Source organism: Penicillium canescens (assembly GCF_028828765.1).
Source record: "Penicillium canescens strain IBT 15451 chromosome Unknown utg000003l_segment0_segment0, whole genome shotgun sequence".
NCBI classification, from domain to species: Eukaryota; Fungi; Ascomycota; class Eurotiomycetes; order Eurotiales; family Aspergillaceae; genus Penicillium; species Penicillium canescens.
In genome coordinates, this window is record NW_026703965.1 from 1,188,562 (window position 1) to 1,215,827 (window position 27,266).

General features: G+C 46.9%; 4 protein-coding genes across 4 annotated transcripts; 2 read left to right on the forward strand and 2 right to left on the reverse strand.

Annotated features, from left to right (window-relative positions):
• Positions 1-2,410: 2,410 nt before the first annotated feature.
• N7446_003936 (uncharacterized protein) lies at positions 2,411-3,437 on the forward strand (the record flags this gene model as incomplete). Its single annotated transcript, XM_058512685.1, has 5 exons — positions 2,411-2,475; positions 2,539-2,611; positions 2,641-2,771; positions 2,827-2,841; positions 2,891-3,437. The coding sequence occupies 5 exons, from the start codon at positions 2,411-2,413 to the stop codon at positions 3,435-3,437; spliced, it is 831 nt and encodes a 276-aa protein (XP_058374014.1).
• Positions 3,438-5,311: 1,874 nt separating this feature from the next.
• N7446_003937 (uncharacterized protein) lies at positions 5,312-6,402 on the forward strand (the record flags this gene model as incomplete). The annotated part of the gene is made up of 2 exons (XM_058512686.1): positions 5,312-5,663; positions 5,726-6,402. 2 exons carry the CDS (start codon positions 5,312-5,314, stop codon positions 6,400-6,402), a joined length of 1,029 nt encoding a protein of 342 aa, XP_058374015.1.
• A 6,783-nt stretch (positions 6,403-13,185) lies between these two features.
• N7446_003938 (uncharacterized protein) lies at positions 13,186-14,895 on the reverse strand (the record flags this gene model as incomplete). Its single annotated transcript, XM_058512687.1, has 4 exons — positions 13,186-14,003; positions 14,062-14,169; positions 14,232-14,288; positions 14,343-14,895. 4 exons carry the CDS (start codon positions 14,893-14,895, stop codon positions 13,186-13,188), a joined length of 1,536 nt encoding a protein of 511 aa, XP_058374016.1.
• A 554-nt stretch (positions 14,896-15,449) lies between these two features.
• N7446_003939 (uncharacterized protein) lies at positions 15,450-16,128 on the reverse strand (the record flags this gene model as incomplete). Its single annotated transcript, XM_058512688.1, is given in 3 exon segments — positions 15,450-15,708; positions 15,770-15,825; positions 15,844-16,128. Coding segments are annotated over 3 exon segments (600 nt in total), but the record flags the coding sequence as incomplete, so codon positions are not given.
• Between the last annotated feature and the right edge of the window lie 11,138 nt (positions 16,129-27,266).

Below are 27,266 nucleotides of genomic sequence, written 5' to 3' on the forward strand. Positions count from 1 at the left end.
GGAGGTACACAGCTCACTCTGAAACTGGTTTGATGCGGTCGTGATTAAGCCAGAGGGGTCTGGACCCATGTTTCATCTCACAATCAAGACCAGAGACAGTGGGCAGTATGCAAAAGGAAGCTGTACTGAAAGAAAGAAGCACCTCTGCGAAGAATGCTTTGTGTATGGGCGTAAGTAGTATGAGTTGAGGTGGTACAGTACGCTCCATGTGCCGCCATGTTGTCCACAGTATTGATTGCGCATGCCTTCTCACACGTGAGCTTGCCATTGTGTGAACTGGTTGCGATGAAATGCTTGCATGATACATCCATCGTCAAGTTTGTCAGCCCTGCATCTTTGCAATCAATCTCTTGCGTGGGTAAAGGTCTGGATCGGGACGGACGAAAGGTGTTCCGGCTAACTCAGGCTGCCCCCTTCAGCACCTGATCTCGGATTACTCAATCCATCCCACCAAGCCCTGTGTTACTTTCAGCCACTGAAGAAGACACAGCACCTTGAGGAGTCTTTGCCCTCCGTCCTCTTCAGGTAAGATTCAGGTTTCTGCTTTGCGCCATCTCAACCAAACTGATTGTCTTTCCCGTCGATTGCTTTGTTCCTAAGAAACCTTGAGCTAACAGAAGCATGTTCTCGTGTACAATGGAAGCTTCGCGCATGAGAGGATAATCTTCCAGCTTAGCTGATCTCGAAGAGCTCAAAGCATCAAGGCTTCATGGTGCCTCGCGTCAAGCCTTCACGCGACTGAATCTGGCTGGTCATTCAGTATACACACAGCAGCGGAAGCCCCTTTCACCTAACGGAACTTGCTCGAACACGACAGCCTCAAGAACAGTTAGGCTGCTGAAACTGAGAGGGGAAAAGAACCTACTCGGCACTATGGTTACTTGGTATTCCGTGTCTGTTTCTCTTCCTGTTTTTTTGTCGTGAGCAATGCCTTTCGTCTTCTGTTGACTACAACATGACTGATACTTTCAATTTGTTCTATCAGAGAAAATTAAAGCGTCCCAAAGTACATTACGCACAGTCTTCGCCATGGCTACCAATACCTACCACCCTCCTTTCGAAAGCATCATTTCGGTTCCCCAATCCCACGGTCCCAGCCCTCTCCCCGACTCGCTCAATAACGATTGTCCTACCCTTGAGATATGGGTGGAAGCAATGGAAAACAAAGCGAATTATTTGTCTTTCTCTTGGCTGGTCGAAAGAGATCAGGGGACAGAATCGGTTACCACCATAACCCATTTGCGGAGACAGATATCTATCCAATGGGGTACATAACCGGCGACTCAAAAGCCCAATGATATAGGAGGAGGGTATATTCGAATGATTTCTTGGCTTTATATTTGTTTCAACAAGTTCACAGGGTTTCTAGTCTCGATACCCGTCCTGTTCTCAATATCAAGTTCGGTCATGCAGGTCTCGTAGAACAGTAACGGCCTTCGCGTCAACACCCCATATTGCGATGACTGTCTTGTAAAGATAAGGGTTCAGTGCTGGCTCAGGATTGGACTCCGACAACTTCTCTGTCATTGCTGTTGTCAATTCCAAAACCATGTTTTGATCCATGGTTTGCTGCGAATATTCCGTTGAGCATTTATAACAGCTCATATAAACATAAATGTCACCGCCATAAGGATAGGCCCACTCCCACATTCTGAGGTTCCCACATGGGACAGTTCCGTTCACATCAGGAAAAGAAGACGTGAAGTTTTCCCCGCAGGTCATGCAAACGATAGTGGTAAGCTTGTCTTGAGTACCAGTATATCCAACGACCGCTTTAATAAGAGATCCGGCATATTCATTCACGTCAGGCATCTGCTCGTTCATTGTTGCAAACAGACCGGTGACTGAGCTATCGGTGGTCAATATCGCTCTCTCATGACAGTTGTTGTTCTGGGAACTCACACCCATAGGCCGAAGAGCTAGTTACTCTATCAAGGAAAGTCTCTGATTCTAAAAGGCTCCCCCTGGGGCAGCAGAGCTTTTGTAAAGTTTCGACGGGCTTGTCAGTAGAAAGAGAGTGTGCTATTGCGGAGTGGAACTCCCATTCAGAAAATTGGATCGACGGTCAGTGCTCTTACCAAGACCCATTCAGCTAAGCAGGGGTATTGTATGGTCTCATGCTAGCCACAGGATGCTCCACAGTATCCTAACTTGTAACTTACGTACTTTTGCGTTATAGGCGAGGTGGAGACCAAATCCAGTTATGGTAAAGCTCACCGAGTTGGCGACAATACCGAAGGAGTTTATATTTAAATCCAGTGCCCTTCTCCTCCGTGTGTCTTTCCAACCTGCATGTCTGAGGACCCAATCTCCGACTAATTTCGTCCTGAATCCACTTAACACCTCCGTTATATTTTCTCGTTATTAGCTATTTGGAATATATCTTGGGACCAAACGACACAATTCGCTCATGCGTTCAGGCACTCGCCCAGCGACAATTGCTTTTGACGAAGTGGCAATGGCAGTTCCTACAAAGTAAGGAGTGGCAGCTGATTTTCTGTCCCTTTGGAGCGCATGCTGATGACATTCGCTCGCCAGCGCCAGTGCTGCTGAACCAACACTTGTGGCAGCGTCACATAATTCTCGCATCCCTGGTAAGACCTTAACCACTGTATTTCGAGCCACTACTGAAACCTGCAGGCCCTCCTTGGCCCTCTCTGCCAAACTATTTGCATTCGCAATTTGAGTCCCCTCGACTCTCAGTTCACTGCTCCAGCTCCTGTCGAGAACCCGAACACCAACACGGCTTTGGCCAAAGGCAATCTTTGTCAGTACTTTTCTATCTACAAATATATCTTTGGCTGCCAGTGCTCTGACTTCATCTAGATTACCCATCGACATGTGAGTAGAGTAAGTTTCATGAGATTGCATTCAACTTACAATATCACAGGAGTTATCCATTCACCAACTTTCATGCACCCTTCGCGGTGACCAGTGGAGCGGCAGACTATTCGCAGCCGATGCATACCTTTGGCTACGAGCCTCAACCTACAGTGAGGCTTTCTAATAAAAACCTCCCCGACCGGACAGTTCCAAGTGCTTGGTCCCCAGCTATCCCACTACCTGTCCTACCTGAAGCCAGTACTGTGGTGTGTCAAAGCCAGAGAGACAATTTTGATCACCATTTTCTACACCAGCCTTCAGATTCTCGTGGTCATGGTAGCATCCATTCCAATATCGGGATCAATTCTCAGCTGCCCTCTAAAGATATTGCTCTTATCCGGCAATCGAAGGAAAAACGACAGACTGCCAATGTATGCTGGGAGGGTGATTGTAAAGGCCGCGTCTACTCGAATTTCAGCAATCTTCTCCGTCACCAACGAGAACGACACGGCGAAAGCGACAAAGTCTCCTGCACCCTATGTGGCAGCAAGTTTACTCGTACAACCGCACGCAATGTTCACGAACGCAATGAGGTTTGCTCAAGATCTAAGTGAAACACACTCTAAGCCTCAATAATTAGCTTGGGGTTTCCAATCATGCGGCACTATACAGATATTATTTCCAGATTGAGTTCATGATATAACGGAACAGGCCGTGTTTCCTTTTTTTTATACATGACGATCATGCAATTTCCGTAATCTAGCCTAAAGAACACTGTTTGCCTGATTTTAGAGTGAGTAGGTTACGAGGTGGTTGATATCCCTTTTTCGTAGGTGCTTGCAGCCTGGAATGATATCATTGTTTTAATCAAGAGGTCACTGGTCTCTTGACTAGTATGTTTTGACGGTAAACTTTCGCGGGTTCTGGATACACCAATTATCCCTGTGTCTGTCTTCTGTTCATCCCACCCTTACAGCTTCACTCTTCTCACCGACTGCCACGTCGCCTGCTCGACTGATTCGATGACTACTTCCCCCTTGGAGGTCTCCTCATGTTCGAAAGACTCCGATAACCATTTATAGAATACCACATGACGAACCATGTTGTGTTTGATGATCTGGGGGTTACCAACACCATAGCAGGAACTGCATTTTTCCTCTCTCGGTGGGAGATCGCCGTGGGAGCATCTAAAAGCTTTGTGATTGGTGATTATAGACAGAGTACGATCTTCTAGTCGTTAGTATCCCCAGAAAAGATATTCTTTCAAGAGAAGCTTACTCTGTTTGGATGTCATCACGGTCCGAAAGTGACTAGCGAATGCTAGACAGTGTAGAATAAACGGCACGAAGCGGCAGATCCTGACGCTGATTATAACCGTAATCTTGTCCTGGGATCAACGGTCCGAGATTCAACAGGTGGCAAAGAACAGTATATGATTAAACCAATGACTGTTGGACTTGGATTATAACCGGCATATGCTACCTATTGTCACAAACCAGGGTGCGTCTACTTTGTAGACTTGCCTGTCCTGTCACCATGAACTAGCCTATTTGGCTATCTATCATTGTCCCTTTTTTTACTTTCTTTTTTTGTGTTGGGGTTTTGGGGGGTTCTTTTCACTTTTCTTTGGGTCTAAGCTACATGGCTCTGTAATTTCCGAAGGTAACTGTTAACAAAACCCTCAGAGAAAAGTTTTAGATGCAATAGTACAGGTGACAGTAATCGTACGAAAACAATGGCGAAGCTCAGTGGCAATGAACACATACATAGGATAATGCTAACAGAAACCACGCACAAATACTTACGGAGCAAGATCGGGAGCAATGTGATGGGCGATCATAATATAATCCCAAGCCTCGTGGATGCCACTGTACCTCTAATTAGTGCTTTCCGCTTCTCCACGCTAGTGTGATTGATTGCGCCAGTACTATTATTATTGAGACAAAAATGATTCAACACGCGGCTGGAACACAGCATAATCAGTCGCCGGATAAGCAGTACATACTCGCCAAGAACTGCATTGATTTGTTTGCTCAGCATGTTCTGAGGGGGCTTTGCAAAGCGCGAATTACTTAGCGAACTGGACGAGAACGAATAAGCCCTAGGAGTCATCGGTAGGCTGGACGGATTTAACGCTCTTGGGAACAGCGTATCCAACGGAAATTCATTGGTTAGCAATCGTTGAAACACAAATTTAAAGGTAGGTTGATTTAATGACAGGGAGTATAACTTTGCTCCAACCTTGCTCCTGGGAGCCAAAAGAACCACTTCAATTGGTCAAATCAAATAAATACCGCTATCCATGGGTTAATTCACATGTTTCCTTGCAATTTTGACCTGTTCGATCTCTTCCTTTCTCAATATTTTTGCTGACTTTTAATGATTAGTATCACCTTTCTTACTTTCCACGTCTTGCCACAGGGATTTATGTGACGTATTGCATCCCTTTCATGTCATTGGATACCGCCTCATGTTGTTGCGCTTTATCATGTGCACAGAAACCTTTGGAGACAGAGATCAGGAGCGCTATCTGAGCATGTCGATGTTGACTTCGGAGTTTATTCCTCCATCAGAATCTACTCCGCCACCAGAGTCCGATACACAGTTTGCTTCGCTTCCAGGTTCTCCGCAATTTTCTTTGCCCGCCGATACAGGGGACTACTTCGAAACTCTATGCTTTATCGATAACCTATCGTATTATGCCGACAGTAATGTTTGTCAGGACACACTAGACAACTTCCAGAGCGATATGCACCCTTTAGTATCTCAAGGCCCTATTCAGTGGCCATTATCGCCTCAGATGCCCTTGATCTGGCTTGGGGATGACAATACTTTCAATGGTAGGATTTTATTCTTGTGGTTAAACGCTTTTACCTGAAGGCTAATACACTACTATGGTCAGCGCACATCGCTGAAGCTACGCTGGTCTGCAATCCAGCGGATATGGTCTTGCCTTGTTCGCCCTCGCCTTCCCAGGCCGAACGCTGGGCAGATGGGACCGCTGAAATATTTCGATGCCGTCTGTCTGCTGGTGATAATCCTCTTTCAGGCTCATATCTTTGCCGAAGTCCACATTTCTCAAACATTCTCGACACTCTACCTCAAATCGAACCGGATTTAGACCTTGGCCCAACCTTGACGGAGCAAAATATTTGGAAGACTTGGGATACGCTCAAATATGATTGTGCGAATCCCACTATTCCTGATGACAGCATCCTGCTACCGCACTGGATATCTTCGAATCAAATAGAGCACAGCATTAATTGTCCTCGGGAAAAATTGCCTGCTCTGCCTCTGTCACAACACCCATATCAGAACCTTATTTCGGCCACTGGATTGACTGAGCCATCGGAGGATTGGGAGTCTTGTTGTCTCTTAAATGATCCAGTGCCACATGACATCGGCAATATTCCGCTTGGGAAAAAGCAGGAATCACATTATCCAATGACGAAGAAAGCTTCCTTACCTGGAGTTGATGATACTGTTCGCATTGGTCAAGCTGTCCAGTATGACTGTGACTTCATTGGTCCATATACTGGAGAGCCTTGCAAAGTCATCTGCTCCCGAGTGTATGGTTGATATCTTCCTACAAGGTCGATCACCTGAGAACGTGTGCAACTGTTAAATGCCGTTTTTTCTTCCAACAGGAAGGCACAATTAGGGGCTGACTACCAAAGAACATATGTGAAAGGAAACGAAAACGATGATGTGGAATTATATTTACAAGAACGGAAAGCTACCATAGTGATGGAGGTCTAGCCTTTAGTGCTCAAGGCAAGTAGCGACATAGTGGAATGTAGTGACCATCTATTTGTGCTTCACGGGTATTTTTGTCTAGCTGTTTTTAGGCTTAGAGTCTTCAATAAAACTGCTCAGATAGCATAAAAACCATTAATGCTCATATACTGTCTTCTTTGTTGATGCTTTTGATCGGCACTGCCCGCTTTGGGTTTCTTGTGCCGCCCTTTCATTTAGGACAAAGAGCGACTAAATAATGAGGTTTTCCCACAACCTCATGCCTGCACCAAAGACTATGCAGTGAGTTCCGCAAGCGATTATAAAGGTCGAGTAAGACTTTGCTTTTGACTATTCGGTATACGAGTTGCGCCTAGCTTGCAAATCCTGAGAGCAGCCGCTTATAAGTTTATTCCAAGAAGCAAAGAATGATATTAACCAATTTTCTCATCGCCCTCTGTAGCGGGACTTACGTCGCCGCCGCTCCGCTAGACCTCTGTTTGGAGGCATCAGGAGCTCCCACTGATTTTATTCGGAGCACGACTCATGTGACGTACACTATTACTGTCATCCCAACAAGCTCCCCAGCTATCAGAATTGCAGCCCAGCAGACAAAACAGGCTGTTTATTCCTTGTCTGATGCCAGAGTATTCGAGCGTCACATATCAAGGCATCTCTCTTCGTTTTCTTTAGACTCAAGTCCTACGGCTCTTCCAGCTCCAGGTCAAGATCAAGGTCTATATTCTGCGAAAACAGCAACTCCTACAAGCTACGGTTACAGCGGCCCATGCTCTGAGTCAAATGCTTGCAAAGGCGATCTAACATTTTACGACACCGCTATAGATGCATCTTCGCCTAGTGCATGCGGAGTAACAAATGACAAACTAAAGGAGCGGTCAAATACCGCTATGGCCTTTTGGGATAGGCTTGTTCATCGTTCACCCAATTTCCCCTAGTATTTGTATGGTATTCGGGCTAAATTCGGATACGGTGTCATAACACGCCAGAGCACGGACAGTAGACTCCAGAGATCGCTGAACCGATCTACACACCTTCAATCAATCATCAGATTCTATTGGACATGTGCAGTACTAGCCAGTACATTAATTCCTCATCCTGACAGTTATGAGCCCGGTTGCCAGACTGTCTGAGAGATATTAGACGACCTTGCACTGTATCTTGCAGTCTACGAACCCCCTGAAGCGCTCGGTCGGATACCCCTGAACGACAGTCACCTCTTGTGAGCTCTTACGTTCAGCGCACGAAGATCCGCACCAAAGAAAAGCCGCCTTTGGAATCGACATAAGAGGAGAATCTGAGTATCTGAGCTACATCTTGTGCGAAGATGTCCGATATCACGAGGGAAGATCTGATGCAGGTCCCGCTTGACCAAAAGCTTCAATCAGAAGCGCAGTGGAGGGTCTGGATAGGCCATATCAAGTCAGCGGCTGTTGCAGAAGATGTATGGGACTACCTTGATCCGGAGAAGGCGGATGACGAGGTCCTGCAGGTGCCTAAGGCTCAGGAAGAGCCCTCGATACCACGGGATAACCGCCAACGGGAGAGAGATATCATGGAGCTAGATGATGCCGAACTCAAGAGATATACGTTCGCCGTTCAAGCGTATGATCGCCGCGACCAGCGCCGGCAGAGGCTATTGAAGACTATGTCACGGTTGAATAACCTCATCACCCGCTCGTTAGCTACGGAACACCACTATCTTGTTGTGGGAGAGGACTCACCGCGGAAGAAGCTAATAAAGTTATCTGAAACGTTTAAACCAAAGCCTCAAAGCCGCCAGCAACAACTTCGCCGAGCTTGGAGAGAAATGATTAGACAGAAGCCTCAAGGCGACACTAACCACTGGTTAACTCAGTGGGTTAGCCTATTTGAAGAGGGCAAGATCGCAGGCATACCCGACTGCTCCAACGGAGATCACTTCGCGATTCGAGATTTCTTGGACGCCATTCAATTAGTTGATGACACTTGGTGCACAGCCTGGCGCGAAAGGCTCGCAGATCAAGAGAAATCTGTCACGTTTCATGAGGTTATTGCTAGCTACCGTAGCCGCCGGGGGGATCTAGCGATCTCTAGCGGACGGAAGCAGCCAAAGATAGCTCTTGCTTCTTTGAACGGTGAACCTGAGGCTAAGCCTGTGGAGAAGACCTACCGGAAGAAATGTCCGTGTGGTAACACTCATCCCCAACATCACTTCTCTAAGTGCTTCTATCTTAATGAATCTATTCGACCAGAAGGATGGAAACCGAAAGAGGGCACTATTGAACGGATATCTGAAAACATCAAGCAGATGAGTCCTCAAGATCAAGAGAAAATCGTGAAAATACAGCAGAAGAAGGCCGAATCAGCTCACCTAGCCGGTACGGCTCCACAAGAGGGTCAGCCCCTAGTGTTCTTCGCCAATGATACTCAAGCTATCGCATCATCAGCGATGGACGAAGACCTTCTCAAAGATAGCTGGATTCTGGATTCTGGATCCACTGTTCACATCTGCAACGATCGCGAGCAATTCTTGACATATGCGCCGCGAAAAAGCACTGTTAAGACGGGTAAAACCGAGACACCGATGATAGGCTATGGGCAAGTCAGAATCACCGGAAGACACCCTCATACAGGTGCTGCGGTGCCTGTCATCCTAGATGACGTGTGGTACTCACCCGGCTTCCATACAAACTTGATCTCACTCTCTGTAATCGAGGACAAGGGCTTCTGCTTCAAATCTGATGAAAAAGCAGTCTTCAAAGGCAATGAAGCTGTTCTTGAGGTCGAGAGATATCACGGCCTCTACACAGTCATCTACAGCCCGAACCGCCAATCAGCTTTTGCCGGACGGCATTCGGAGAAGCCTCACCTCTCAGTGGCTTCAGCGAGGCGCTGGCATCGTCGGTTGGGCCACGCCTTTGATCAAAAGTTAGAGAAGCTACCGGAGATGGTTGATGGGGTCAAAATCGACGGAATATGCGAGGATAATCAACACGATAACCCTGAGAGATGCGAGGTCTGTCAATTGACCAAGGCTAAGCGTCAGATCTCTCGGCGGGCAACAGGCACGCCGTATGGAAAATACGGACGTATCCACTTCGACCTTGTTCAAATCGACCCAGGCTACAACGGAGACCGCTGGTTGACGCACTTTTACCTTGAAGGTGTTCGTCTCCACGCGGCCTATACACATGAGAAGAAGAATGGCTGCCAAGACGCGGTTAGTCAGTTTGTTGCACTAGCTAAGAAGCAGTGGAATCTTCCCATACGTGCATTCCGATATGATAACGAACGATCTGCTGGTCGCACAGTAGAGGACTTTCTGTTGAATGAAGGATTCATCATTGAACATAGTGTTGTGGGCACTCCAGAGCAGAACGGCTTCGCAGAGCGATCTGGGGGGTGATAATCACCATGGCTCGCGCTCTTATAGCCGATGCAGGCCTCCCGAAGAGTCTTTGGCCTGAAGCTGTCAAAGCCGCTGTATGGATCATCAACAGATCGCCCACAAAGCTACCAAACGGCCAGTGGATAGTCCCTTATCAAGAGGCTTTCCTTAATCAACCACAACAGCGTGTGAATCTCGCGAATCTAAGGATCTTCGGTTGCCGAGCGTATGTGCGGAAGCAAGGTATTCCGAACGCCGCGAAGATGGAGCCACGTGCCGAGATAGGCTACCTCGTCGGCTATGAAGCATCGAATATCTGGAGGGTATGGTTTCCACGTAGAGGATCCGTACGATCAGTACGAGATGTTGTCTTTGATGAAAATGTGTTCTTCAACGCTCGAGAGCTAGAGAAGGAGTCTATCAGTGACATCCTAGAGTCTATGCCATGGGTTGTTGAAGAAAATGAGGATATCGACCACGGCACCTTTGCCTCCGGAATAAACCTGGATATTCCTCAACCAGTCAACGCGGGCTCGCAGGTGACGGAGCCACAGAGCTTGGATACGCCTTCCCAGGAGAAAGAAGCTACTTCGCAACTAGTGGAGACTCAACAAATGATGTCACCGTCACCCACGCCTCCCGTTCAGCCAGCGCAAGCCTCAGAGCCTCGTACGGCACCTAGAGACATCGTGGGAGATATCTCATCTCGCAACATTGTGTCTGGCTCACGCAGGCGAAGTTCCAGAGACACTAGTAATCTAGCCTTCTCAGTGGACGACGACGAAGAGGGTGTACTCGCTGCCTTCGCAACTGGCCTCAACGGATCCTACTCACACACGAGAACACACCGCGATGATCTACCCCCAGAGCCTCAATCTTGGAGAGAGATGTTGAATCACCCGTTTAACGAAGGCTTCCTAGCAGCTGCTGGACTTGAGGTCAAAACCATCGAACGGAAGGGCACTTTTGAGGTTATACGGCGTCCGAACGACCGTGGCGTGCAGGTCCTCCCATTGAAGTGGGTCTTCAACTATAAATTCGATAGTGACGGATATCTCGTGAAATTAAAGGCGAGAATCTGTGTGCGAGGAGACCTCCAGAAACTCTCTACAGAAGAGAAGTATTCAGCTACACTCGCCGCACGGACGGCCCGCGCCGTCCTCGCCTTGGTCCCTGCGTTTGACCTTGATACACATCAATTTGATGCTGTCAACGCCTTCCTAAATAGCTTGCTAGACGAAACGGTGATAACAGAGATGCCCGAGGGTTTTAGGCAGTCTGGCTATTGCTGGAAGCTACTGAGAGCTCTCTATGGCCTACGGAAATCTCCGAGGCTCTGGCAGCGCGAGGCCTCAAGGATCTTGACCCAACTAGGTCTCAAAGTCGTTCAAGAAGACCTCTGTCTCTTCGCAGCAGACGGTATCATTGTGTTCTTCTATGTAGACGACATAATTGTCGTCAATCACCCATCTCAGCGCCAGCGCGCGGCTGAGATCAGAGAAAAGCTTAACACCGCATGGGAATTGAGACACATGGGTGAAGCTTCATGGTTCCTTGGGATTCGTATAGTCCGTGATAGACAGCAGATGGCCCTCTGGCTCTGTCAGGACTCATACATCTCCTCTATGGCAAGCAGATATCACCTTACCACCCATCGTCGCTTTGATACACCCCTTGCGCCAGCTACATTAAAGCCGTATACTGGGCAAGCCACAAGTGAACGGATTAAGGAGTATCAGGAGAAGGTCGGCTCCGCTCAATATGCAACCACCATCACACGGCCAGATGCAGCCAAAGCAACCTCCACATTAGCTCAATTCCTCACGAATCCGGGTCCGGACCATCTAGAAGCCATCAACCGCGTGATATCATACCTCTATCACACACGCTTCCACGCCCTCACTTATCGCCCACGCCAATCCGAGGAGGATGAAGCCGTTACTCTCTTTAGTGATGCCTCGTTCGCCGATAACCCTGACCGGAAGAGCTCGGAGGGATATATCTGCAAGATCTTTGGAGGACCTGTTGACTGGAGAGCTGGCAAACAGCGCACGGTGACTACTAGCACAACCGAAGCGGAGCTGCTAGCGATCTCTGAGGCTGCGAGGACTATGAGCATGTGGAAACGCCTCTTTGAGGCTGTTCGCTTTGATCCAAAGCACGAGCTTGCTATCCGATGTGATAATCAACAGACAATTCGGCTTCTCACCAAGGAAGCTCCTCAGCTGCGGACGAAGCTACGTCATGTTGATATACACCACCTCTGGCTTCGTCAGGAGGTCCAGGCAGGCAGGATTCTCATCAAATGGACTGAGACGAAGGGTATGGCTGCGGACGGACTCACCAAGCTATTGCCACGTCAGAAGCATGCAGAATTCGTTCAAATGATGGGCATTGAGGATATTGGAAATCTGCTAGATTAACAAGAAGAGGTTGGAATTGTGCGAACGCTGGGGGGTGTGACAAACTAAAGGAGCGGTCAAATACCGCTATGGCCTTTTGGGATAGGCTTGTTCATCGTTCACCCAATTTCCCCTAGTATTTGTATGGTATTCGGGCTAAATTCGGATACGGTGTCATAACACGCCAGAGCACGGACAGTAGACTCCAGAGATCGCTGAACCGATCTACACACCTTCAATCAATCATCAGATTCTATTGGACATGTGCAGTACTAGCCAGTACATTAATTCCTCATCCTGACAACAAACAATGGCGAGGCTGACTTCGTTCTTGCATTGCCGCAGGGTATTATGAAACCATGTGATTGTGGAAGAACTGTTCATATTGATTATGAAGGAAAGAAGTATACTGGCGTTGTTGTCGATAAATGCATGGGATGTGATAACAAATCCATTGATGTTTCTAAAGCTCTATTTCGTAAGTTCTCGCCTTTGGAGAAGGGTCGCCTGTTTGGCGTAAAGTGGTACATTGAATAGAGGCTTGATTATGGCAAATAGCGTGATGAGGCCCTTGAAGGCGAGCAGATTGGATCTTATATATCACCATTAGAAAGAATGAATGAACTATTTGTAGCTAGAAAATTAAAACTATTTTGCAGGTACACAGACACAATCGTCGATCCAGGCCGAAAAACCGACATGTGAAAGTATGTTCCGTGACATTCTGGGGATATTTGAAAGCGCTCCATATACAGCAGCTTTACTCCTGTGATAGGCGATATTCTTGTCGCTGGTCTGAGATAGCTATACCGTCATGTGTAGGTCTCGAGAAAAGAGCTAGTTGAGGATCCGTCCAAGAAAATTAGGAGAATGGTTTGGGTCCATGGCCTCGCTTGGATCAATGCTTTGCATATCCCCAACGGCGGAGGATCCGACTTGAGCCCCGAGCGCAGTCCATCGGGGTTGGCTTAGTGAGGAAGATTTGCTAGGCTTTGTTGCTTGAGCAGGTCGTACCGGTGGCTGCTTTCGCCGAGAAAGTCTTTCCGCCGTGTCTGGTTCTTTAGAGCCCAAAACAGCTTCCGTATCGAGCGAGATACAAGGCGTTCGTGATTCCTCAACACCGTTTGTTGGAGCACTTCGTGCTGATGTGTCCGACTGAGTAGGTTCTATCTCTGGGACACCATCAAGCGTATCACATTCAGCGGCGTTCATTGACATATCATGCTGAACATCAGTGTGAGAAGCATTTCCAGGTCGCCTCGATTGGGGATCTGTTTGCATCGGCACAACCTCTGTAGCGCTCTCAGGAGTCGGATAAGTGTCGTTCGGCGGAGAGACCACAGCAAGTAGATTTTCCGGGTTAGAAGTAGAACCCAATGAGCTCTCATTGCAGTCAGAGGTCCTCGTCGTTTGATAATGTGAGATATCATGAGGAATTGAAGGTTTCCCTTGGCGTCGAAGAGCCTTCTTTCGCTTGCTCTTTTCCTTGCCCTTTTTCTGATACCAAACAGCGTAGATACTGCTATGTTTCCGACGGTGACCAAAATCTCGTTCAAATTCAAGCTCAATTTGTTTCTTAGGAAGATGTTTTCGAGTCTCAAACCATTTAGGAACACGATCCTTGTCATAAGGGTCCCATGCTTTGCCGTTGTTAGCTGAAGGGCTCATACGTCAGCTTCATGTTTCTTTTTTCTTAATTTGTTGCTCTCATACCCAAGTTCTTCGTTCCACCCTTTGACGAGTTGGTATTTTGCGACTCAGCCACCACATGCTCCGGACAATCCGGAACTTGAACTTCTGGAATCATGCTTTCTTGAGAAGCTATCACAATAAAGATGAATGAGCGATGGTTTGTTAGGGGCCAAATGAATGTTGACACATACAAAGTGAGTTCGCCTTTTCCTTCAATTTCTCAAGTAAGTATTTGTTTGTTTCCACCACTAAAGCAAAAGTTATCAGTATCTTGAAATCAAGAGGTAGAAGGAACAGCACACATTCCAAGGCGATCTGGTTCCATGAAGTAATTTCCGAAGTTGCGAGAGAAAGTGTCTCCCTTTCCATTTGCACATCAGGTTCGTGAGACAAAGGATGGATAAGCTGCTGAATAATGCCGGGTAGGAGAATGTTGTGATCAAACTGGGATAATCCAACCGTAGCCCATCGGCTAGAGATCCAGAGATGATAGGTCCCATCCTCTTGGGGCACGGGGTTGTAATTGGCATCAGCGACCTCAGACCAAGTGATGTTGTCTTCGCATGCGCTGTGGGCTTCGATTAATTGCGGTCGTGGGCTTTTGAAGAGCGCATCTATGTTCTTGGCCATAGTGTTGCTCATGAGGGGAAGTCCGAGGTGTCGAGCAAGATGCATATCCTCATCAAGTACCCTTATATAAGACAGGGAGAGTTCAAGAATTGAGCGAAGTTGCTCTTGCGAAGGAATAAAATGTCTTCTCCGCAGAGCTTCACGGCAGTCCAGGAAGGATGGTAAATTGTAATCTTCGGATCCTGGCTTCTCAGAAGTCGCGGCCAAGTCACTGACAACCTCCATGTTCAGGGTAAATAAAGGAAATAAAAAAATGAATACAAAGGAGATTGAAGAGCCCGTGGATTCGAAGCGCAGGTTCAAATTAAAAATCAAATCAGGCTGGCGTGCAGACCTTTATAGGGTATTCTCCAGGGGCTAGTTCGAAACGAGCATATCACGTGTGAGGACCAAAAATACAACTGAGCAGGTAGTATCGATCATGGCATATTTCCGATCAAACCGCCCAAAATTAGAAGGGACGTAAACGTGTTCAAGTTTCGAATACATATAGACATTAATTTTGTGAAACAGGATCGCTGGCAATTGTTCAATTCTCTCTGGCCTTATCTATTACACTTCAACGAAATGCCGTAAATATCATCGGAGGATGATTCATTCCCGACCAACCCTCGTCTAAGAGCCCCTAGAAGCCCTTCGGCGGCACTCGATTATTTGAGGCTTTATGACATGTACCGATTGAGGATAGCAGCTTGTCTGAGTCGGTTTTCTCAACTTAACGAAGACTGGATTGCTGGAAGCTGGTTCGCCATTGGACATGCAGAAAGGTTTGAAAGTACATCCTTTAGCGAGGGAAGTTGAATGGCTGGCTTCTTGTTGAAAACAGTCCCGCCACTCCTCTCTGACATGTCGCTGACAGAAATGCTCCCACATTGGCTGCTAAAGCGAGATGAAAAATCCTCGGGATGATGTGAGGAGAATATAGTTCCGGCGCGGCGAGCGATCTCCTTATCCCCTAGCTCCCAAAACATACCCTCTGCTGCGCGCGGCGGAACATCCATACCCTTGGCTATTTTTAACCATAGACCCGATCCATGTCTGAAAGAGGCAATAAAAAATTCAGTATCATAGAAGTATCACGAACAGACCAATGGCATACCTGAGATACTGTCGCGCCAACTGGTTTTTTTTCGTCGTCCCAGTTGTCCCATCGCTCTAAGTAATTTTGATAACGGAGGCGGCAAGCAGTAGGGCTTCTCCCATTAAAATGCTTGCTGATGGATGACCATCCAACACGCTGATTTCGAAGCTGAACAATTGTCTTGTCTTCTTCTGGCAACCAGGCCTTTCGGGGTGTGAGATTATGGGCGGTGGGCTTCTGTACTCTCGTGTGGTAGGAAGGTAGAACAGGGGCTTCTCGCACGTTGACGGTGCGCACCGAACATGGTGATGGATCCGAGACAAAAAAGGAGCACCGGACGAATCCGGTTTATACAAGTGGCACTGTGTATGATACATCTTGATAAGTTCAAAGATTGGGAAGATGAGAGGCGCCGAGAAATACGACAGGGCGTAAAATTCTTGCTGCGGCTAAAAGAACAGAGGTGGACTTCCTCAACTTTATACTCAATATTGGTCATCGGGGCTTGTGCAGCGAGCGTTTATAGGTAGGTTCCGTTCCGCCTTAAACATTTCTTTTTTCCCCAGCATGGCTGGTTAATTTAGCCAAGTTGTTGAAAGCACGTATCTAATACAGATCTGGATCAGAGAATTGTTGTTGAACAATATTGGGCAAGTTTCATAGAGAAAGGTTCTATTAGTGATTACACGATGCATTACCGATACCGTAGGAAAGTATTCACAAAATCAGCTATCCCGCGCATTAAACACTAGTAATTCGGCGAGGCCCGTTCGCTATTGTTGGAAGCATTTCAAGAGTGCTTAGTTTGAGTATGACTCAAGATTTTGACAATTCAAGGGGAAACCCATGGCAGCACTATTTCACTTTGAAGCATGACACTATTCGACGGCCTGAATTGGGCTTGCTAATGCTCGACTTGCGGGCAATAAGAGGTTGGGATCCGTGTGCCAGCACTGTGACTGCCAGTTGTAAGTCTGCATGCACTAGCCACAAAAGGGGGAAAAAAGGAACGTATCTGTTCCAGATTTTGGTAGGAAACCTTGTACATACTCGTGCTAGGATATCCGATCTCATTATCATACATTTGCGTGACAAATGATCATATGGAAAATTGCCAGCTGACGGGCCGTCATCACGTGAACACTGATCTGCGTTCCCTATAAAGGTATTCCACTCTCTCTATTTTTCGTTTAGGTAACTCTCTGTCAATTACATTTCGGCTCTTGAGATGGCCAGCACACAAGGTATTCCATCCAAAGAGACACAGTCTAGTGCACTGGACATTATTGAACGTAGGTTTCGCCGTGTGTATCCACTGAGACCACGGTCGAGGCTGACCGTACTCCAGAGACTGTGCAGCGAGACGCCATCAAAATTGAGGGGAATGCTGCTGAAGATGGCCAATGCTGGTTATTACGTTCCATTATGGAGTGAGTTGGCAACGTTGTTCTGCCCTAAAGATCTGTTTAGAAATGATAGCTAATCCAGCCTTAGTTTAGAAGGACGATTGAGGTGAGACTTCCCGTAGGCTCCTGCCGGGACAGATATTTTACGGGATAATACGCTGATAATCACATAGCAAAGTCGAGGAATCTTTCGCGGAGCAGGCAGCATGGAATGCTGAGTTGCACCGACTAATGGAGAAAGTACTCGATGAGGTTGCTAGCTTGGGGCAAAGAAATCTTGAGCTGGGAAGACATGTCGATAGCCTATGCAGGTTGTCGGGGGTCTCGACTATTCAGCGCAATCCAAAGCGCCAATGCCATTAAGCATGTCCCAGGCTTGCCAGGGGCGAACTGCGACACAATCCAGCCCGAGATAGCAAACGCATGCTTCAAAAGTTCATTTAGACTGGCAAAAGGAGGAGAACGGGATTTTAAGTGGAGACAGCCATCTCGCAATGTTGAATATGGATAATTAATAGAAATTCTGGGAGACACGAGAAAACATGAGACAGAGGCCAAACTCTGTATAAATATTTTTCCGAGAATTATTAAAAGCAGCAATTTCTACGGATACAGCTTAAATACGTTATATATTCATCTAGTGCCCGATCACAGGCATCATTAAGGTATGTACAATAGAAGCATATCAGTCAATGTTTATTACGGATCATGGAGGGCGTCAGTATATAGTTCCACTCAAAAAAAACCGATGGTTGTGGGAATGTTTCCCATCTTCCTCTGTTTCCCGTCTTCCTTAATTTTGGATCTCGCACCGGCCCGAAACAATTTCGCCTCCATTCAGGTGTCCCCAATAAAGGTGGGTATCATGGAGCCACATTATGAACGAACCGCGGAAACGCTCTGAAGTGCGGGGCCCCTAGACATGGCCCACTGGGTGTAACAGCAATACATACGGGGACCATTTGATTACCCTTTGCCATCAAACAATCCCATCGTGGCATGCATTGTTAGCGCTAGCCTGTCCAATATTTCAGTTAGTTCAGAGTCTTAGAAGGATTCAGTAAAAATTGCGAATTTCCAAAGCTTAAGTAAGCTCCAAGTGTCGGGGAAACATCGGGCAGGCTAATGTGGATATCTTAGAGGGGACTAGGAAAACCACTGCCTTCCATAACCCGCTCCACCTGATTATAGACAGTCACAGGAAGTAGAGGACATTAGTTTCCTGATAGAGCTATATCAGGTACCAGGTGCGGATTTTGATGTAACATGAAGCAGGGCAGGCTTGGAAACGGAGCAACTTGTGACTGCTACAGTATTGAATGAAATACTTGACTTGATTAACCCAGAAAATATAGTCATATTTTTAAGAAATGTTGTTAACATCCATATAAGAATTACATAGTAATACGGCTCACAAGGCGTCATGAGTTACACGTTCCGCCTTTCCTCTCTGCGTGCGTCACGGTTCCTCGTCCCTGTGAGAAATGCGCATGCCGCGGATCATCCTCCAAAGTTGTGAAATAAACATCGGCTGTTCACGTCGTCGGAATACGGGCTTGGGGCTTATGTAAACTGAGGAGGCAGGCATTAGCAGTGCGAGCTTCATGCTGGTTGTATATTGACCTACCTGGCGTGGCATTGTTTGGTGAAATTGCGGGCTGGGAATCTTCTTTCTTTTGCGAGGCCGGTGCAGAAACCTGATGGTGTGGATTCCTATATTGATGCACCTGTCGCAGTAGTTGACGAGCCGAAGGGTCGGGAGATTTTAGCCTGAAGGTAGGAGGGCGGGGAGGAAGCCCTGAGGAAGTCTCTGAATTCGGTACAGAGCCCTACGGGCCGTGGTACGGGCCCGTAAAGTCGATCTGTCTGAGATCGGTCGCCGCCTTCTAATCCCTTTCCGAAGCTGGTTGCGTTTTCCTCGCAGCGACTCGAATGATCTGTCTTTATCGTGTTGCTTGGAGTATTCTTTAGCCCTTTCTTTCTATGGCATCCAGTCGTATTCAGATAACCATGGTTCGAGGTTATCTTCCTCGGACTCAGTCTAAGGAAGGTATATGTCTTTCGGTATATTGGTGGATGGGGTATGTGCAAAAGTAAAAGAACAGACGGCGATTAGGAAATCACGCCATGAAAGCTAACACTGGAAGAGATAGGTGAGAAACGACAGACAGCGAGAATATAACTGATGTATACTCAACTCACCATTCCTATTTTGAACAAGTCGTCTTTTTTCGGAGGCCGGTGGTAATAGCAGAACCCACAGCTCGCAAAAAAATGAGGTTTAATAATTAAATAACCATTCAATATATCCGGGCACATGGTATTGGTGTTTCGAGGCCGGCTAAAAAAATTAAAAATAAAAGTAAAAATAAACAAGCTCTCTCCGTATTTCGGCTAAACTAGTAGGACCATAGTATGGGCAAACGCTTGATGCCCACTTGGACCTCGAATTACTCAAGTGGAGTCGGTTTAATGAGGTGACAGGGATGTGAAATTTGGTCCCTATGAAGTTATACGGTTACACAGATACACGAGGGCCTACTAATTAGTTTCAACCAGGTAATGACCATACCTTGACCTTCAGGTATAGGATTGGCGTAAATCTCTAACATTAAACGAAGGTCAAGTTGGCCCAGCTGGTTTGTCGACATCATCATTTTGGTGTTAGATTTTCCTAAACTACTTACTCCAAAATGCCTTGCACGAAGAAAGAATGGCTTGTGGTGTAGATTTCCTTTAAATATCTCTCAAAGTAGTATCATCGCTCTCCCCTTGGCCCACACATTAGGGGCGGCTTGTTAGTCTAGGGCTAGGTAGGCATTCCGGTCTAGTCAAATATCTGCGACCATAGCGTATACCTCTGGAAAATACCTAACGGCGTACTTATTTAGCAGGGTATACGGTCCTAGTTCTCGGATTGGTCCGAGCGCTCTGCCGAGCTGTCTGTCTGGACTATAAATCAAGCACGGCTTCTAGCATTGGAGAAAGACCTAGCTGTACTTCTCATTCACCCACTCTATTAATCATTCACTCCCTTTTCTAACAAGTCCAGAATCCTCGGCATAGGTATCCTTCAACATCCCGGTTCCGGAGAGAACCTTGGTCGATTCTCTAGCTAACTTCGCGATGCCCTTGCTTCTAAAGCCAAGCCTTTCGACCTCTAGAGTATCCCTGAATCGGCTGTAGGCGCCTAAGATAAAGACTGCCCTTATGAGATGGAATCGCAGACCTATGCGGAAGAAAGCTATATGCCAATGGATGAAGATATAGAATATGAAGCAGATGCTGATTGGGCGGCGGAGACCAAAAGTGTGGCAGATCACGTACCCGAAGCGGTGCATCATGGAGAGACTGGTAGCCCCGTATCAATGGGCAAGTGTCTGAGGTGTCTCGGAGAGTAAGACTATTTGCTTCTTCATTATAGTTACTAGTGACGCTAATTTCTTTCTAGCTTGAACGCCCGAGTCCTGTAGGTGCCTGCCTCTCGGCGATACCTGCTCTAAACCTATCTTATGCTAATAGGAACCTAGGTCTATAGAAGAACAGCTCGAAAAACAAAATTTCTGGAACGACGACATAGGACGAGGCGTGGAAAGCATGTAGGGCGGGTACCAAGAGATCTCGGCGCTTAGAGAGGAAGTGGCTACGCTGAAAGAACAACTTAACGCTCTTGGCAGGGGTAGCCTAGGCAGTGGGCGGAAGCTAGGACGCCCTAGGCGTGTCGCGCAATGAAGGTAGAGAGCGAGGACTTATTGGTGGCCTAGCTCGGACGATCTATATGTCTATTGGTTAGTACTTTAGAGAGAGGACGAGATACCTAAGCCTAGCAACAATATAGTAGGGTATATACCAACATATACCTTGACACCTACACCTACCAAGTGGAATGAGAACTATATGATTTGTTAGTGTCCGTGCGAATTGAGCTCGGAACCCACGCCGTTAGAACCTAATGCTATCTATAGCCGGCTGATCATCTTTGTTAGCTAACAGACACCTTCGAGAAAACCCGCCCACTCCGATTTAGGAATGATTTGCGTATCTTAGTGGGGACGGCCTTTCCGCGATATGACTGGACTAGGGAGGGGCAGAGATCGGCCAGGCCCACAATGATCGGTAAAGGACTATTAAACGTGTAGGTAAGAGCCCCGCAAATCTTTGCTAAGAGCAACCACAAAACGTATAGTCTAACGAAGAGATAATCTAACGAAGAAAACGTGTTGAAATCACTTAAGAGCACCTATTATATATCGATCGGCGCGCTGCTGCGTCTAATAGCCCGTTCCTGGCCTAGTGGAAAGCAGTCCCCCTAATGTGAGAGAAGAAGACGTTGAGACTAAGTCTAGAAGTGTATACACTAGGGGCTTCGGCTCGCTAGGTACGATCTCCTTTAACCCCGATATGGCTCGCTTCTGGGTAACATACGGCTGTGTCGGCAACTATACGAATACGTCTTAGACTGGGAGCCCTCACTATGGCCAGCCCCGCGCCGCTGTGGCATAGCTCTAGCAAGGCAGGCTGATCTTGAAACTACGAGTGTTGACTAGGATTATAATTACTCGTGCATGAACTCTAGTTTGCTTGAAAGCCTTAGCTACGTGCATGGGCTTCCTTGTGAGTTTGCCTGCCTAGCTATTATGCTCGTGTTGAGCTCGGTGACCGGCCGAGAGCTACCACGAATCTAGACCGCTAGCTGGCCCTGATGAGGTAGATGGGATCTTGGATTTTCGCCGATTGGCTTTCTTTGTGGCCCGGGCTCTGTAAGTGATTAGTCTAGTGCTTTCCTAATATGTCGCGAATAACCGAAAGGTAGGCGGGGGACGAGAGAATCCTAATGAAAACTAATAAACTATGCCCCGCTTAGTGGTTGGAAGAGTGGAATACCGCTGGCTTTTTATTACCTCCCGGCCCGGAATTTATTCTTTATTTTTGGTCTTATTGGACGAAACCAATAAATACTAAGCCAATCATGTAGTGTGGTATAAGTTATGCGAACGTTGCCCCGCCTATTATCTCTAGCGATGCGATCACCGATAACAGAAACAAGATTGATCATGTGCGATATAGTGCTGCGTGGGCTGTTATAAGGGATTGCTATTTGATTTCTTCTTAGGTTTGTCTATAGTGGTGCTGATGTGTTTAACCTAATAGTTATATCCTAATAGGAGTTTTCAATTTCCTTAAACAATCTCCGCCCTAAATCTCGGCTACAAAGTAACCGCGCGGCCTAACGGTGGTCCCGACTCGCCGCGGATCAGCCCCCGCCCATAGTCATTTCTGGGGGCGTTAAAAGCAAATATTTTTATTTCCATAGATACCTACTATAAGGACAGGACTAAAAATAAGCGTATAACCAATACAACCATCTACAACCGAACAATCTTAGACACTATACTAATCTATATACTAGCAGACCTAAGTACTATAATGGTGACTCTCGATCAAAGACTTATAGGCAGATATATGCTAAACTAGTCTCTCTATGAGCTTCTAAATCTCCCTCTAATGAAGAGAAATAACCCCCGCGAACCTACCATTAATAGGACTAGTCCCTCGAGTTTTAGAATAGCCTAGATCTCCTTATGTCTTAGAGCGTGGTCGATCCTTTTCTTAGAGATGTCTGATTCGTCGCCGGGTAGAGATATTACGGTGGCAGAGAAATCGCTACGGGTTTTGCGGGCTATGTAAGTCTCGAGAGCCGGTGGGTTGGCCGGGGGGTAGGGTGGGGGGTTTCCCGGGTGGTTTTTGCGTTCCCCTTACTAATAAACTCTAAGACCCCCATAGTTTGTCTTTATTCTATGGATCGTGCTTTTGGCCCACTCCGAGAGAGATCTATAGAGCGAACCATGACTTAAGAACCAGTATCTAGGCGCCGCTAGTTGGTTTAGCGCCAAAGGGGAAATATATCAAGTGGGTTTGGTCTCTATGAAAAGCATAGACGCGGGACATCCGATTCGGCGGCGGCACACCGGCACGGAAGGTCTCTTTTCCTTTCCCTCTTTTTCCTCTTTTCTGTCTATTTTATTTGACCTTTGGCTATTATTGGTTGACAGTATGAAAAATCGCAAATTATCTTGTCTAGTACATTTTCAGAGTTTCCCGTATAGCTCTCGTTAGATCATGCGTGTATAAAGCCTACTTTACGGAGTGTTACGCTGTAGTCTAATAATGACCTCCCCTAGTCATAACCCTCGATAAGCATAAGGGATAAGCACGCTTCTACGTCGCCCATGGTATAGGCAGCCTAGCCTTACACTATATTCACTTCGAAGAAGGCTTCGAAGTGAATAGGCTCACTTAAGCTGTATATATCTTACTTGCTGCACGGTCGATCTTCCTTATCCGAAGCTCCCGGTCGGCCCCTGACCCGTATCGGTCAGACTCAATTTTGATCCACGGTAAATCCGGGTTCCACTATCCTCCGGTCCTCGGGGTCTAGTATACGAAGTATTTTTGCCTATTTCCGGTGAAAGACCGAGAACCATGATAGGATAGAGGTGTATACCGGGAACACCGTAGCTATAATCATTTTTGGTCGATCCTTATACTAAGCACTCCTGTTCTAGGTTATGACTGATATCGCTTTACAGAAAATAGTAATGTGGATAATGTTAAATCATTCTCCACATAAGCTCCATCAAATGAGAGAATTAAATGAGAGAATCCGCGCTAACCCTAGTCTAGTATGTGGGGTTAATATAACTTAATATTAGTTAGCTAATAGCAGCGTGTTTCCTTTTTGCGTAAGGCATCAACCGATCTCGCTTCTAAAGCGATGATCGGCGCCTATGTTGCGGAACCTATACTATTCTTGGTTACTCCTACCGCCGGAGATGCAGAGGGGACTAACTCGAACGAAAATACTCGCCTAAATGAAGCTATCTATAGGGGAAAATCTAGGTACGGGCGAGTACTTAGTTTCGTTCTCTATATATAGTATAAGACGCGGTAGGCGCCGGCTGGTCGGCATAACGGAGAGATCGACCAGGCACGAGCTCCGATCGCCCTTGTGTTGTTTCCCTACTTCCTTACTACTTCACGAATATACAATGAATGCCTACTCTTCAACCTTAACCCCTGAAAATCGGGGCGTTTCCTCGTTACTAGCTCTAAGTTGTTGACTATAACAGGAAAGATGTGTATACTAGCTAAGCTGAGTCACACGATATAAAAGGGCTAAAGGGGCTCGTCGGCTCTAGCCGAGGCGAACCTATATCCGCGCGGCCTAGACCGTTCTCTAAACCCATAGAAAGAGAGTCTAACGTATCTAGCCGAAGTCGTTTAAGATCTCCGAATACTGCCGTTTAGATGCGGGCAGCAAAGAATATCGACGTACGGCCGAAATTATTATGCTCATAGATATTATATTTGCTTCCGCGTTAGCTTTCTATTAGCGATTTGCGACCCGCGTGCTATGTTCATTCGTTGACGGAGATTAATGAGTTTGCTGACTGCCAATTCAGATTCTAGGCGAGCCTGTGGGGAGAAAAATTGCCGCGTCGCGTGTATGCACGGGACGTAGGACGAGACGCGGATGGTAGCATAACGGTGGGATCGACTAAGCTCGGGCTTTTTGACACTGGACATCAGTGGAGCTTAGATCTTTATTTCCTATCTACCTCGTTGATGGCCACTCGAAACTCTGATCATATAACTGAAGCTATCGATACAATAGGTAAGGGTTTAGGTAAGAGTCTAGGCTCTATATTCCGTGGTAGTCACACGGCCTCTCTATCACTACCTCGAAAATGTGCGACGAAGATACTAAACGCCTAGTATCCGTATTTTCGTCCTGACCCCTAAAAATAGCGGGGCCTCGGGTATCTCTAGCCCCGATAAAATATGGGGCTAGGCGTTTCACTAGGCTAGTGAGGTAAGAGATAATCACCGAGACCCGAGCAAAGTGATACTGACTTAGTGCTTGGTTAGATTCGGCTGTACGGTGGTTATTATCTAGCCACACACACGCGACGGGTTTAACGGTTATCCCGGAAGTAGAGTTCGGTTCCCCGTTAGCCTAGTATTGGTCCTTTACGGCTAGTGCTTAGCGAGGCGCTATTCGGCGGTCTCGGTAGTGATTTGGAATCAGCCTAGTGGATCTTGAGTATCCACTGCTAAGAGATTTGATCGTAGCGCTAAGGTGGGATAGGTTCGTTGAAGAGACGATCTATATGTATACATAGAAATTGTACTCGGATACTAATGTTGGCTAACTATGGGATAGTAACGCTATAGGTTGTGCGCCTCACTCCGCCTATCCTTCAGTGGCCAATCTGCTACTTAAGGCAGATGCGCGTATAGATCGACTTGGGATATAGTGGGCAAGGTGGACGAAGGGTAGCCCGGCATAGGTGCTGCCGGTATATCTGAAGGGTTGAGTAGATAGCTTGCGTCTTGGTCTTGCCAGTTTTGGGCTATATCAGGGTTAGGCAGAAGAGTGGAAAAGTATGCCTAGTCACTCTTATTGATCTTAGACGTGATCTGGTTGAACAACGACGAAGCGGAGTTCTAGAGGTCCTTTAAGGACTCCTTGTGTTCACCCCGAGACATTTGGTCCTAGGTGGTCGCTGTTTCTAAGCTATCTTTTAATGTACGGTTTTCACCCTTTAATTAGCGACACTCCGACGTAAGCTAGTGGACTTTCGCGGACAACTAGGCTTTTTCGGCGATAACTCGCTGATGGCTTTCCTCTAGGCGGACGGCGCGCTGCTGGTGGTTATCTTCGGCTGCTTTAAGTAACTTGATGCAATCAACATGATCGTCCGGGTAGGTGGTATGTGCCTTCTTTATATTGAACGGATAAGTGAGTTAACCACTAAATCAGGACGGAGAATTTCACTGGCTTACTAAGGTCTCTCGGAACTAGACCTCCCGTGGGACGGGTTTGGATCGCATAGCGCTAGTCGCCGGCAAGTTTCGTATAGCGCGTTTGGTAGACGTTTCGGCCTGTGGTTTTCGAACCCTGGTAGGAGCTTGCGCGGGATTGCGCGAGGTAGTTAGCATTCTAGGCATAGTGAGCGATGACTTAACGGACGTCGTAAAAGAAATGAAAGACCTAGACCACACAAAAGAGAAAGAAAAAAAGTTGGGGCTATATCAGTCGAGGCGGGTAAAAGAAGACTTAAATCTAGTGGCAGTGTGAAAATAACCAAAGTGGTTTATACGAATTACGGTTTCACCCGTACCATATCCTTAGCACCTTAGTTTCAGTAATGACCGGATAGTGTCAATTCACTAACCCGTGGGAAAACATAGAAACAATAGAACATAGTCCTAGTTTAGCCGCCCTATGTAAAACATGGGGGGTACTGTCTCCACAATCATGGTTATGATAGAAGAGAATTGAACTTGTCAAGCCGCCGATTCTACAATATACACACTGGCTAGATGCTTAAATATTCGCTAATAGTCAATTTAGGATGGGATAAATAGACGTTACTTCCCTAAGGAGTTGGTTATTCTGTGGCGTACGCAATAGACTTATAGGAGACCGTCTATTTGGCCTAAAGCTATAAGTGAATGAAGTAATTATAGTTCGGATTCCAGCCTCGACACACTATGAGCCGGCGTGGGCCCGGAGGATCAATAGCATTTCGGTCAATATCCGAGCATTGCGATCTAGCGGATAGAGAACAACGGACGATAGATGCTACTATAGCCACTTTCATACGCTATTTCCGTGCTCGTCGCGAGCTAAGTGAACGAACCTAATGTAACGATAGGGCCAGAAACTAGATCCCAGACGGCTTGTTCCGTCTAGCCTACCTCACGTAGTGGATTTGACTGCGATATTGAATCGGGACGGATTCCGTGGCTTTAGTCTCTGTCACGGGGGCTTTGTCGCTAAGGATGACCAGAAGAGGAAACCATAGGACGATGAAAGGAGAAAACCAGATGTTTAGAGATGTTTAGGCTTATTTCCCAGAGTTCTGTGGTGTCCACGGTCACAGATGCTCTATGCTCACAGTCTCGCTTTAGCGCTAGCCGTAACTCGATGGAGGTACTGGTGGCTAGTCTATCTCCCGTTCGTCCATGGCTGTCTTCATAGCTCGGAGATTTATCGGCCGTTAAACGACATGCGAGTAAGATACTGGAGCTCTATCTCCGGT